Source organism: Eubalaena glacialis, chromosome 18 (assembly GCF_028564815.1).
Source record: "Eubalaena glacialis isolate mEubGla1 chromosome 18, mEubGla1.1.hap2.+ XY, whole genome shotgun sequence".
Lineage (NCBI taxonomy): Eukaryota > Metazoa > Chordata > Mammalia > Artiodactyla > Balaenidae > Eubalaena > Eubalaena glacialis.
The window spans coordinates 31,327,779-31,342,994 of NC_083733.1; the positions used below are offsets into that span (position 1 = coordinate 31,327,779).

A 15,216-nucleotide genomic window follows, 5' to 3' on the forward strand; every position below is an offset into this window, starting at 1 on the left:
GGATCTTTCCTTGCAGCGTGCAGGCTTCTCTCTAGTTGTGGCGTGTGGGTTTTCCCTCTCTAGTTGTGGCGCGTGGGCTCTGTAGTTTGCAGCACACAGGCTCTCTCGTTGAGGCGCGCGAGCTCAGTAGTTGTTGAGAGTGGGCTTAGTTGCCCCACGGTGTGTGGGACCTTAGTTCCCTGACCAGGGATCGAACCCACGTCCCCTGCATTGGAAGGCGGATTCTTTACCACCGGACCACCAGGGAAGTCCCTAGTCAACTAATTTTAACGAAGGTACCACCCAAGAAAAGAGACAAGCTCTTCTGGTTTTTGTATTATTCATTGTAAAGAGCAGCAGTAGACTGTTTGGTTGGACTGACAACAAAATTGTTTTTTAGAAATTGGTTGTACATTGAGACACTTGGCCATGCAGCAGAACAGAGGTTTCCATTTGCTTAAGGAGCAATGCAAATCATTCTTTGGATGAAACCTGTGATACATGCTCAAGTATCCTGAATTTTGTACATTCTCACATGGTGACCTAGGTCTGTTTGGGGCTTTTTGTTGGTTTATTGGTTGGTTGGTTGACATTGATTTGGTTGTTTTAAATGTTTTCCTTTTACTGCAAGATACCCTACTATCTAAATGGTATTTTAAGAGTTGCTTATGTTTCTAATGAATTAGTCATTTGATAGCAACAAGGAAACCAGTAATCCATTAGAATTTAATTCATTAGAAGTGTTTACTGTACCTTTCTGCAGCTTCTATTCTTACGTATTGAGATTTGACTATATAGAATTTTCAAGGTTAATTGAAAAGAATTTTAAGGATATTTATCTGGTGGGAAGGGAGAGGAATGTACTTTGTGCTTAGAAGCAAATTAATGCTGTTTTATATCTACTGTATCTGAAAAAATGAAGTCCTAGATCATCAGCAAATTTGAGAAATAACATTAACCTTGGAGAAGGTTTATTTTTCACTTAAGTAGGACATACTGAAAGTGTTTATTTTTAAATTACTATGTTTGCATCTCCTTCATTGCAGGAGAATCTCCTTGAATCTTTGGTTAATAAGTAACTATCTCACTCATCTAATTATTGTAATGATTAACCATTCACTTGTTATTTGATATAAAAGGTCAATATAAATGTAGGCTTACATCTTCCAAATCTTATTAAATGTTAATGAAAGTAGTTTTATTTCCAAACTGATGTTTTAATTGAGACAGAAAATTTAAAGGACAGTTAGTACATGCTGTTTCCTATTTGAACACCATACCAGGCGAGAGGTTAACCAAACCTTGCAATGATTTTTACCCTGCATTATGACTTGAATCTATTCAAAAGGGATTTGTATACTGAGGCCTAAATTAGGTACATAAAATGAGAGATTTAGACTAGTGATCCCCAGGATTATTCATAGCCTAATTCAGTCTCTTTGTTAAGAGGTGTTAATACCAGTTTCACATACACAAAATATATATCTTCTTAGGGCTACTAATACTAGAAGAAAAAAAAAAAGAATCAACGTTGAATTAGCTTGCTAGACACTGGTAGCAAGAACAAAACACTTGTATTTTATTGGGCTTGAAAAATTTGCTTGGAGAACGCTGAGAAAGCAAGAAAATAGTTTGGAAAAGAATAAGATTAATGGTAGGTCTACAGAATGTTGTCTGGGCTGAATAAAGTCTTCTAGGGAGTTGACAGTGGAAAGAAAAAAGATTAATGAAATCGTCCAAAGTTTTTATGAGACTTATACAGATCTAGGCCTTTAGTCTCTGAGCATTGAACGGTCTATCTGTTGGAACAATTAAAGTTTAATGCAGAAGATGAAAAGGATGCAGAACTTTAGATTTTGTTACTAATGGGAGGAAAAACTTGGCAAAGATAAGGACTGGGGGGATAACACTTTAACACAAAAGTTATCTTCAAGGTTATCAACCCTCTATATAATTAAACCATCTGCATTTCTTCTGCCAAATGACATTGATAAAGAAAATAAGGATTTCTCCAGCCTGCAGAAGTGAGGGATGTGTTTTTAATGGTAGACACTTCAAGATCAACTCAAGTATTTGGACTGCTGGCTTGTATCTTGTTTGAGACATATGCTTTCAGTAAATTTATGTCAAAATCTAGCAAGTCCTAAACAAATGTGATTTCTGATGAGAATGAAAGGTAAATAGCTTAACTTTTGGAGAGTTCTGATACATTTCATAATCACCAGAATTGCTTTTTAAAGGATGTATTTCAAGTTTTGAAATTGTAGATTTTTTTTAACCATCTAATTCAGAACACCAAATGGATGTCCTTGGGATCATGACCTAATTAGAGGTAACCAAAGTGTCTCTATCTCCCACATGTTTAACACGAAAAAAATGTTTACTAGTTCCTGATCCTTTTCAAAAATCAGGCAAAGGAGTGTTGGGCCTAAACGTTGGTTCTCAATGGTACCCTGACCAGCAGCAGCAGCAGCTGGGAAGATATTAGAAATGCACATTCTCAGGCCCTACCCCAGACCTGCTGAATTAGAAACTGAAGGTGAGCTCAGTAATCTGCATTTTAACACGTCCTCCAGGGATTCTGATGCGCATTAAAGACTAAGAACCATTAGGCTAGATTAAGATCCCCAGTCTAGGCCTTGTTTGTGCAAGCAGGAGAGCTGTGTAGTTCTAGTTTGGTACACTTTTGGAGAACCAAACTCATCGGTAAGTAGCTTGAGTTTTTTCGAAAAGGAATTTTTTTTTTTTTTGAAGTATAGTTGATTTACAATGTTGTGTTAGTTTTAGGTGTACAGCACAGTGATTCAGTTATAGATAGATAGATAGATAGATAGATAGATAGATAGATAGATAGATAGATAGATACAGACAGATAGATATCTTTTTCAGATTCTTTTCCTCTATAGGTTATTACAAAATATCGAGTATAGTCCCCTATGCTATACAGTAGGTCCCTGTTGTTTATCTAGTTTATATATAGTGGTGTGTATCTGTTAATCCCAAACTCCTAATTTATCCCTCCCCCCACCTTTTCCCCTTTGGTAACCATAAGTTTGTTTTCTATGTCTGTGGGTCTGTTTGTTTTGTAAATAAGTTCATTTGTATCTTTTTTTTTTTTTTTTTTTTTTAGATTTCACATGTAAGCGATATCATATGATATTTGTCTTTTTCTGGCTTACTTCACTTAGTATGATAATCTCTAGGTTTGTCTATGTTGCTGCAAATAGCATTATTTCATTCTTTTTAATGGCTGAGTAATATTCCATTGTATATATGTACCACATCTTCTTTATCCATTCATCTGTCGATGGACATTTAGGTTGCTTCCATGTCTTGGGTATTGTGAATAGTGCTGCAATGAACATTGGGGTGCATGTATCTTTTTGAATTATAGATTTCTCCAGATATATGCCCAGGAGTGGGATTGCAGGATCATATGGTAACTCTATTTTTAGTTTTTTAAGGAACCTCCATACTGTTCTCCATAGTGGCTGTACCATTTTACATTCCCATCAACAGTGTAGGAGGGTGTTTTTTTCTCCACACCCTCTCCAGCGTTTATTATTTGTCGAAAAGGAATTTTTGGAAGTGTTCAGTCAAGAGAATTGGTTAACGCACCTGGACCAGATGTAAATATCTAAAGCAATATCTCTTTAAGAAAGAGTGAAAGGAGGGTGAGGTGGCTTCTCTTGATACAGTGATGGAATTCTCTCTCACATTCCAGTCTGTGCTAACAACATGGTTGCAGCTTAAACAGCAGGAAGAGTTCTGGCTTCATGTGGAAGAAGGAGAAAGTATAGCATGGAGGTTAAGAAGGCAGGCCATGGGGCAGACCTTCCTGGATTCAAATTCTAGCTCTGCCACTTTCTAACTAGGTAACCTGAGGCAAATTACTTACCTTCTATGGGTCTGCTTAATCATCTGTAAAATGTGGGTCAGCATGGTTCTTAACAGATGTGATTGCAGTAAGGAAAGTATTGAGTGTAGTACATAGTACATAATAAACATCGCTCAATAAATGGTGGCCATCACTATTTTTGTCTTCGTTAAGAGAATAGGATATACAGTGTGCTGGTCAACTGGATGAAGCAGAAGGTGTCACAACTATACCATTTTTTTACCAATTTCAATGGTAAAGATTTTTTTTAAAAAAGTGAAACATAGAATTGCCAAAGATTTAGCAATTGTGCTTTTGGAAATGTACCCCAAAGAATTAAAAGCAAGGACTCTGACAGATGTTTGTACACCATGTTCATCACAGCATTATTCACAATAGCCAAAAGGTGAAACCAACCTAAATATCCATCAAAAGACAAATGGATAAACAAAATGTGCTGTGTTTGTATGTATGTGTGTGTATGTGTATATACATGCACATACAGGAACATTATTGAGTCTTAAAAAGGAATGAAATCCTAACACATGCCATAGATGAACCTTGGAAACATTATGCTAATTGAAATAAGCCAGACACAGAAGGATAAATATTATATGGTTCTACTTTTAAGAGGTATCTAGAATAGTCACAGTCATAGAGACAGAAAGTAAAATAGTGGTTACCAGGGGCTGAGAGGAGGAGGGAGTAGGAAGTTACTGTTCAGTGGGCGTGGCTTCAGTTGGAGATGATGATAAAGTTCTGGAGATGGATAGTGGAGATGGCTGCAAAACAGTGTGAATGTACTGAATGCCACTAAGCTGTATGCTTAAAGATGGTTAAAATAGTAAATTTTATGTATATTTTATCACATTAAAAAAATTTTTTCAAGCTGTTGAGATTCATCAGAACTGGTCTAGTTTAATTGAAAGACTATTTGGATGCTGGACGTTGAATTCGGTCTTGTTTTTTTTTTAAATCACTGAGATTACCCTTGTCTTCAAGCAATGTAGACCACTATAGTTAACAACACTGTATTGTGTATTTGAAAGTTGCTAAGAGAGTAAAAAAAATTGTCACCATGTGAGGTGATGGATGTTAACTCACTATGATAAACATTTTGCAATATATGCATATATCAAATCATTATGTTGTACACCTAGTACTAATACAATGTGATATGTCAGTTATATCTCAGTAAAACTGAGAAAAATGATCACAGAAGAAATGTAGGCCACTATGGCTTAAAAGCTTTAGAACTCTGAAGTCAGAAAGGATATGGTCTACCATATCTTGAATTGGTAATTAACAGCAAAAACAAAAAATTCCGATTTGGAAAAAAAAAGTTCAAATTTAGCTTGGTGTACTGGTGGCCAAATGAGGTCCCATCTCCCAGCATTAGTGGAAAAGCATGACTTTTTTAAAAAGCATGCCTTTTTAGCATTGATAAGTAAAACACTATATTTACAAAATTTACAAGAACCCTTTGTCTTTTTTGATTCCTGTAAATCTCAGGAACCTATATCATCGGTCACATTTACTAATATGGTATCGTGCAAAGAGCAAAAAGCTAAGAGCTGCTGTTTGACCGTGGTTCTTCCTTCTCTTAAACTACCAGCCCACCTCCACACAGACCTTTGTGCCTCACTCAGTGCCCAGCATGTGCCATCCCTGGCCCTCGGCTAATATTTGCTCAACTAGCCAACGATTAAATGAGTTGATAGCATCATAATTTGATATTGAACTCAAATTGTCCAGGGAAACATTCTCAGTATGAAATATGTTTGTTCCCAACGGAACCTGGCTTTAGAACTGTCGTGGTATCTTTCACCCTTTGTGTGTTTTTGATCAGGGATTATCTCTAAATTGAGATCTGGTCACAGGAGAGACTTTAACTCCAAAATGGCACCTGAAAAAGAAATGTCTTCAGAAGTTAACGCATGGCTGAAAGGCTGCCGAGCTGAGAAAAAATAATCAGAATGAAAATTAGAGTGTTCACACTCTGAGATATCATTTTCCCAAAGTGCAGACATTTACAGTTTCATGTGTTCACTGTCTTCTTCCTGGTGGGTCTTTAGATGAGTTACCTAATCTTATATTTCAGCCAAGTAAAGTCTAACCACACTCCTGCATGCCAGCGTGAACCTTTGAAAACCAAAGACAAACTTCACACCCTAAAAAAGCCTCTCTCTCGCTTCCACCACAGGTCTCTCCCGTACCCCCACACCCAGCCACCAGCAAGCGCCAGCCTGTGGATTTCCTCAACCCAATGCGCTAGGATGCCTCTTTTATTGCATGTTGTGGCAGGAGAGAAGGATTAAATTACCAGGGCTGTCAGGAAGGACAAGCTCTCTGCCATACATTATCATATCACTCGCTTCTTGTGTGAAAGAAAATGCAGTAAATCCCTCAAATACAAAGCAATAAAGACCGCTGGCTTTTACTGTCATGACTGCCACTGCCATTAACAGGCAGTGACAGTGATGTGGCACTCTTAGATGTTGCTTGTATCTTTTCTGACAGTGTGCACGTAAACCTGCCAGTGACATGACATTAGATCACATGACTATTCAGATTTGATTCTGGTTTCCAGCGCGGCTTTCTTTTCCCATGCATACAAGTGAGGTGGTATGACTTGTGTCTCTAAAAACAGGTATTTATACAAATACAGAATGGTACTAATGTAGCATATTCCTGAGTGACTTTTTGCAGATTTTTTTTTTTTTTTGGTTTAGTGATCTACGTGGATAAAGAAAACAACCAAGCCAAGAGAGACATCTTAAAAGCTATACTACTTAAACAAGAGATGCCTAACAGAAGGTACATTTAAGCATTCTAAATTATCTGGTGGTTTATACAAAGTAGATCTCTGTAGCCTGGTGTGGTGGGGGAAAAAAAGCACAAGATGAGGAAGCAGAACACCTGACTTCCCTGATTCACTCAGTGTCCTTGAATGAGTATGTGACCTCTCTGGGTCTCTTTCCTCCTAGAAATATCATAGCCCTGCCTACCATACAGAGTAACTGTAAAGATCCTATTGTGCTTTGCAAACCAAAAGACTGTACAGTGTAGTACATAAAGTATCCCATTGTCAGTCAAGTATAACTGTAAAGCACCTAACAGTGATTGCCAGGAGGGGGGGCTCTGGACTCAATGGCTGGAATATAAATTCTTGTTCTATCACTTACTAGCTGTCTGACCTCAGACAACCACCCTGTGCCTCACTTTCTGCATCTGTAAAATGGAGATAATACAGGGTGGTTGTAAAGATTAAATGAGATGATATGTGTAAGATGAATAGAATAGCGCCTGACACAGAGTAAGTGCACAGTAAGTATTCATTGCAGTCATTATAAGCAGTAGTAATATTATTTGTAATAGCTCATCAGCCTTTCATACTAATTTTTACCTCACTAGCACTTTTTAATAGTTCATCATTTCATGTTATTTTTAATGCTTTTTGGGGGCAAACTTGAACAGGACACTTTGCATTTTTGGTCAGTAGAGAAATTACACCCTTTCGAGAAGGAAAAAAACCTGATCTTAATAAGTTCTTGCTGAACTTCCCTGGTGGCGCAGTGGTTAAGAATCCGCCTACCAGTGCAAGGGACACGGGTTCGAGCCCTGGTCCGGGAAGATCCCACCTGCTGCGGAGCAAGTAAGCCCGTGTGCCACAATACTGAGCCTGTGCTCTAGAGCCCGCGAGCCACAGCTACTGAAGGCCATGTGCCTAGAGCCTGTGCTCCGCAACAAGAGAAGCCACCGCAATGAGAAGCCCGCTCACCGCAATGAAGAGTGGCTACCACTCGCCGCAACTAGAGAAAGCCCGCACACAGCAACGAAGACCCAACACAGCCATAAATAAATAAATAAATAAATTTAAATAAATAAATAAGTTCGTGCTTTTGAGTGAGCTCCCATCCATGCAGTCTGAGGAGTTATCGAAGTGCTGCCCATCAACCCCTGAGCTGGGCTTCGCCAACGCCCCTCTGCTGGCTTGTCCCCGTTGGCCTGGGTGGACCCTTTATCTCCCCATTGTCCTCTTCTCCTTGCCTTTATGGCCCATCAGTGACACAGCCTCTCACTGCGTCAAACCAGCACTTACCCCTCCCCCACCTGAGAAAGAGACTGAGATTCATCTGTTTCCTAGAGGTCAGGAAGTGAACGTTAATGACATTATATTTTTCAAAAGAGCTTCCAAACTAGCATCTGATCTTCTGTTTCATGAAATGAAACTGAAATTCTTAGCTCTTAAGATCTGACAGTGGCTTTTTCTTTAACTCCTTGAAATACATGTATTATTTCCTTGGATTTTTTTTTTTTAATATTTATTTATTTGGCTGCGTCGTGTCTTAGTTGCGGCATGCTGGATCTTCATTGTGGCGCACGGGCTCAGTAGTTGGCGTGCGGGCTCTGTAGTTGTGGCATGCAGACTCAGTAGTTGCAGCACTCAGTCTCAGTAGTTACAGCACGTGGGCTTTCTTGTTGTGGTGTGTGGGCTCTAGAGCACGTGGGCTTAGTTGCCCCGCAGCATGTGGGATCTTCGTTCCCCGGCCAGGGATCAAACCTGTGTCCCCTGCATTGGAAGGAGGATTCTTAACCACTGGACCACCAGGGAAGTCCCTCCTTGGATCTTGATTCTGAAGAAAGAGTAGGAAAACCCTATTAATTGCCCTGAGGTTTTTTTTTCCCAGGACGGTAGATAATCACTCAGGTTTTACTTACTTTGTATACTTCAGCTTCTTTCAAGGCCACCTCAAATACCACCAGCCCCCCGGAGTATCCCAGGTCACTAGTGATTAAACAGCACTGGCCATGTCATCTGATTCTCTGCGGTCAAGAAGCTGGGTCATCACTGCCCAGAGCTGAGCTTTAAAAATAAAAAAAATGTCCATCATAGCTGTAATGACTCCCACTCTCCCATCATTGTTTCCCTAAAAATTTCTTAATGCCCACAGAGGCACAAATGTTCATGTAATTTTAGAGAGATACTGCAAGAGGCACTGCAGGTGCAGAGTGACTGGCTCGGGGCTGATGACAGCTGAGGGCTTGGAGCGCCGGCCACGTGCTCCTCGGACTGCCAGGAGGGATGGGGCCATCATGGGAGAATAGCCCTGTCCCACTTCTCTGCCTTGACAGTATCATTTTCTTAAGGGGAAAAAAAAAGGAGTTTACATTTACATTTTTCCACAACCAAAAGACAACTGTTATTCCAGTGAGTGTTCTCACCTTTTTTAAGTACTCCGAGGTCACATTACTTAAAGTACCTCCTAGTTTATAAGAATTCATTTCCTCAGACAGTAGCCCCCTTGAACATTGGTGATAACTTACAGAGCCACAGTTAGATAAGTTTGGCCAATCTTCTCTGACACGCATAAGATGATGTGCATTGTATAATGAATCACATATAGTACCTTTGCATTGTGCCCCATGCTATATTTGCAAATATACAAGCGTCACTTTAAAAGGGAGGCAACACATTGAAACGGGAGTCTGGAAATTATTTATTTGAAGTCATGGTTTTGACACCGACTTAAGGTTCCTTTTTGGTTTCATTTCTTCCCTTTCACAGTGTTCTACTGTACAGATCCAACATAACTATCAGCACTCCAGTATGTAAAACTCACAGGTGAGCCCTTAGGCTCTTCTATCCTGTTTCATATAAAAACGAACTATTTCAGAATGAGGAAAGAATCAAAAATGCTAAATGATCTAAGGAGTTTCAGTGCCTTCTGGTTTCCTAAATGACAGCAGGTGACATTTGAGGTCTAAATCTTGAGGCCCAGCCCAAGGCCTGCCTTCTCCAGTCAACCTTCCCCAAATGAGCCAGCCTTCAACTAGGACTTCCATTTTGCAGTTCATGTAGTAATTCAACAAATATTTATGATCCCTACCTAAGTATCAGGAACTAAAATGCTGAACAAGAGGAAATCTTTGCACTCATGGAGTATACATTCCACTGAGGAAGACAGACAAGTAAACAAATCAACCAATTACATATTACAGTAGGTACTAAGAGAAAGCTAAACAAGCTGCTAAAATGGAAAATAACATAAAGGGAATTCCTGGCGGTCCAGTGGTTAGGACTCCGCGGTACCACTGCCAGGCCCACATTCGATCCCTGGTCAGGGAGCTAAGATCCCACAAGCCTTGTAGCGTGGCCAAAAACAAAAAGTAGGAATAAAAAAAGTAATAATAACATGAAGGCAAACCTGAGGAGATGACACTTAAGCTGGTTAGTGAAGCCTCTTCAGCACGTAAAGCAAGGCTCCGTCTCTTTGTTTTGGCAGGGTTCAAGGTAAGATAAGATGTGTCTGTGTGTGTCCATGTATGTGTATGTACAGTTTAGCCTAAGCCAAGCTGTAGTTTTTAAATTATTTTAGTGTACCTTCCTCCCTTTAGAGCCTAACTTTAGTTTCTTAATTTTGTATTTGACCTCTCATTTTGCTCTCTATAGAATTTAAACCAGAAATATTGCATTTTTTGTTTTTAACCCTTTCTCTGGCATTTGGAAGGTTTTTTTTTTTCTTTTTGTCTCAGAATTCTCATATATTCAGTGGAGGTAATGGTATGCATTTGTAAAGTATATAGATAATTATCCTCAGATATGAGACATTATATAAGGATAACACTTAACATTATTATTACAATCTTGTAGCCTCCATCCTTTCTGTAAGTCTTGTGGGTGTAAAATGTGCGTCAAATATCACTTCTAATTCCTTCTTTTAGGACAATATCTTTCATCATCATTCTTCTTGTTTAATGAATGATACAGTCATTGTATAATTTGGGTGTCTCGGTTTTCAGTTGAGACAAGCCTTTCTCATGCATTCTTTTTCTCTCCCCTTAGAAATGTAGAAGCTTAAGGAGCTCTACCTAGATTAAAAATAGTAATAATAAAAGAGCAAACATTTACTCAGTGCTTAATGTGTTCCAGGAACCATTTACATGTATCATCTCATCTGATCCTCACAAGAGCCCAGTGAATCATTACTATTCTACAGATAGGGAAACCGAGATCAGAGAGGTTAAGTAATTTGTACAAGGTCACACAGCTAATAAATAGGAAAGCAGAAATTTGAACCCAGAACGGATGCCCTTAACCACTTAATCTTAATTTCTCTATTTTATGCATCATATAAAATATCCATCTTTCTATTTCCTGATCGGAATTTATTGCTATCGAAAAACAGAGACTTAGTAAAGAAATGAAATGTTGAATACTTTTAGCAAATTATTTTAAAATATTGTCATGTTTACCTGTAAGCATTTGGAAAGGATTTTAATCGTGCATATTTTTCAAGGCATGACATCCCAGAGACTTAGGTTTTTACCTAACAGTGTTATCTAAGAAACAAGTTTCTTGTTTTGTTTCTGATTTGGGATGGATAGATTTTGAAAATGGTTAAAATGGTCGTTTACAAGCATTCGTGGTTTAAGCTATGCTGCCAAGACATATCAAAAGAGTACTTAACTGTAAATTCCTGTCATTTGGTCAGTCCAAGTGTGTTTGGCCTCAACACAAGCCACTAATTCAAATCAGTTCCATCAGAACCCTCCAATTATATGTCTAAAAGTAAAATAAAACTTGGATGCTATGATTGTAAGTTGAAAGATTGCTGAACTAATACAAACATTTCGCATAGCTATTGGGTAGAGCTACAACATTTAGCTAACATAATTAAGAATAAATAGAACACAGTTGGTTAAATTGCTTAGTAGAAACTCCAAAGTTGTGCATTTCTATAGAAAATGTTACATTTCTGTTGAAAAAACTTCCCTAACCTCCCTGGTCTTTATTCACTTGATCCTTTTAGCCTTAAAAGTAGACATGTCAAAATATGATCAGATAATGTATAATAGAGTGAACATCTGGTTCTTCTCTTCGCCTAGTAATTTTCTCAGATTCTAGTGATAAATGATAATCAGTGCTTAGAAAAGTGAATTAGTGTTCATGTGAAGTCTGGGTGTGCTATAATAATTCTAATCGTTCATATAATAACTTATATAATTTTCTTTTTATTGGAATAATTGGAAACTTCGAGATTTCACAGTTTGTGATAAAAACCCATTCAGGAGTTTTGTTTCATTTGTGGTTTTTCTTTCTCACTTTGTAGTGGTGTTCTCTGTTCTTTCCCTTCTCAGCGTTCGCTTCACTGTGGTCAGTGACCCTCCAGAGGATGAGCAGGATCTGGAGTGTGAGGACGTCGGCATTGCTAACGTTGACCTCGCTGACATGTTTCGGGAAGGGAGAGACATCGTCGAGCAAAGTATTGATGGTATGGGTGGAAGTATTGCTCAATCTGTACAACCAGCAATTGCTGAAATCCAATTCTTTATTAAAACCTTCTTTTTGCTGGCTGCAGGGACGTTGAGTCACACACTGGTTGAATCCTATGCAACTCAAGCTGATGTTTTGTCGAGGCTGGAATTTCTCCCTGCATCCCCCCCTTACCCTCCTTCTCTGCCTTCCTTTGAATCAACAGAAATTTAAAAATAATTAATTGCGTTTCTCAAGGAATTATTCATTTTGTTAGTATTGGGGGGGGTTGTGGGGGACAAAAATGTGGACATTGGATTTTTTTTAATGTTGTTTATAGAAGCCTCATGCTGTCAACCCTTATTTCAGCTAAGGCATGTTATTCTGAGTGATCATTATAGCGTGTTCTGCAAGGCTTCTCTTTACTTCAGTGTTACAGTCCCGTGATATAGTCACTACAAATAACTGAGTAGTTTTGGTCACTTGCTTCTCATCAGGATTCAGGGAGGAGTTAGGGATTCCTGACAAAAAGTGCTCTCCTAGATTTTCACCTCACCAGGTGTGAGTCCCAGCAATGCCTAATTTCTACCCCTTTTCCTTATATAACATATTTAGAACGTGCTGAAGGCACTGTACTTTATGAAATCAAGACTTTAAAAAATAATAATCAGGGATGGCCTGGGCTGTACAATAAATGAAGAAACGAGGCTGAGTCCTAATCTCATTTCTTAAGTCAGCAGAGCCATCCATCACTGGAAAAATGTACACAGTTTGTTTACTCATTTATTCATGCATTAAATGAACACTTAACTGAGCACCTCTTAAGTACCAGGCACTCTGCTTACACCATAGTTCAGCTGTTGTTCACATGTCAAGCTGCTTGTCCTGGATGTGTGTCAAGTGCTCAAAAGTCAGGATCAAGCCAAATAATTAACCAAATTAGACCAAGTAACCAAATTAGAAACCTATTCTGGGAAATTTTATAAACTATACATATCACAACTTTGGCAGGCACAGAAGAAAAAGATGAGAGGATTAAAATATGAACCTAAATCCTATTAAAAACACCCAGAACCAAGAGAGTCTGACAAAAATGTTCAAAATTATCTGTGCTTTATATTCTTTATCTTTTCTACAGTCAGTGCTGTTTCAAAAGCCATCTTCTCATTCTGCAAGACCACAAATGATCATATTGGTCTGATAGAGACAGCTATTGTGGCCTTGTTCTGGGAAAGAGTCAGAAAATTAAACGCTGGTCAGGTTGGGCTTTTAATGCGTTGCTCTGTGCCAGACATAGAAGTGAGACGTTCCAAAGAAGAGGTGAAGGCTTGGCAGTGCGCTGGGGACCATTTGTGCCCCTGCAATCTCCCTGCCTGCTCATTTCTCCACCTAAGTCTTTGTATACTAAGTTTTATTTGAAGGTTTCCTTACAAATTTCCTTGGAATTAAACACACACACATATTAAAAGTTCAAGGAAAACCACAAGGAAAATACATAGGAAACTATATAGACTCATAAGTGCTGTCAAGACTTACACAAAGTCCAAAATTCTGGCCTTGAGTCACTAGTAGGTATCACTGTTCACAGAGGGTTGGGGTCTGAATCAGCATCCCATTGGCCCCCACCACTGAGCTCAGAGAATTATCAAATTGTCTGCCTTTGATACACCACTGAAAGCTGTGCCTCCTTCCCAGAAAAGCCCACAGACGCTCAAAATTTTACATCTACTTTCTTGCAACATCAGTTCATAGACCCTCAAAGCCAATCCATAGACCTTAAGATTCTAGGTCTGCCATTTTAACTTTTTCTAATTTCACATATAATCTATTTTAAATGGAATGTTTTCCTTAGAAAGATAAATAACCATTCCAGGGGACTTCCCTGGCGGTCCAGTGGTTAAGACTTCACCTTCTAATGCAGAGGGTGCAGGTTCAATCCCTGGTCGGGGAGCTATGATCCCACATGTCTCGTGGCCAAAAAACCAAAACAAAACAAGCAATAGTGTAACAAATTCAATAAAGACTTTAAAAATGGTCCACATCAAAAAAAAATCTTTAAAAATATATAAGTAACCATTTCAAATTATGATCATGTAATTTCTTTACAGTAAGTTGCCATTCTGATATTTGTTAACATGGTATGTTAGAACAAATTCTTCGTTGTCTTATCTTGATCCCTTTTAGACTTTTATTTCCTACTAAGAAATTCTGATTCTGTGGGAATCATTATCCTATAGCCTTTCCACTGGGTAAACTTCAGGATTAGATCATTAGTTTTAACTCTACAAGCAATATGTATACATACATGCAGTACATCTGAAATGTGTATACACACTCATACACACATGACAAGCTTTGATTTTTAGATTTCTGAGACACCAGTGAACTTTGGACTTCTGTAGAGCTGTTTTCATCTTTTCAACTACTGTTGCAGCTAGGCTCTCTGAAGAAATATCTGTTGAATGATATTAACACTTTTCTGCTACCCTCTCCCTAGTTTTGGACGCTCGAGCAGATGGTGGAGGTATTGGCAAGCTCAGGGTAACTGTCGAAGCACTCCATGCCCTACGGTCTGTCTACGAGCAATACAGAGATGACTTGGAGGCTTGAAAGAAACTGCTCCAGAGGCACCTCCTACTCCTGAGTAAATGCTCACATGAAAGCACTTAGATGAGATTTTCGTAATTACTCTGGTGTATATAATCTATAATTCATGGGAAGCTGGGAGGGGGGAGGCCTGGGTTTGAAGTGTTCAAGTTTTGTATACTTTTTCCATTTGTTTATTTTTCTACTCCCTCCTTCCCATGACTGCCACCCCCTCAGGACTTAAGTTCTGCACAGTGGGCAACACCTTCTCAATAATTTATACCTACATGATAACATGAGAAAGTCTATTTGCATTTTCAACATTTTCTTATGAAGAACTGAAATGCAATTCCCATTTTTATTTTTAATAAGCAAAAAGCATAAATCTTAGAAAACCTATGAAAAAGAAATACTTTTATGTTATCCCTAATTGTCCCACTAAATGGAATGTGTATGATTAGCCTCATTAAGAGTTTTGCACTCTGAAGATTTTATTAGAAGCAATATATGAAAATTA

The 15,216-nt window shown here is 38.6% G+C and overlaps 1 protein-coding gene across 1 annotated transcript in view; it reads left to right on the forward strand.

Moving 5' to 3' along the window:
* Positions 1–14,994, forward strand: part of RPGRIP1L (RPGRIP1 like) — a 95,494-nt gene extending 80,500 nt beyond the window's left edge. The window contains exons 24-26 of the mRNA XM_061172844.1: positions 6,589–6,673; positions 11,999–12,132; positions 14,611–14,994. Coding sequence (XP_061028827.1) covers positions 6,589–6,673; positions 11,999–12,132; positions 14,611–14,723 — 332 coding nt within the window. The 3' untranslated portion in view covers positions 14,724–14,994. The remainder of the gene's footprint in view (positions 1–6,588; positions 6,674–11,998; positions 12,133–14,610) is intronic.
* The last annotated feature ends 222 nt before the right edge of the window (positions 14,995–15,216 follow it).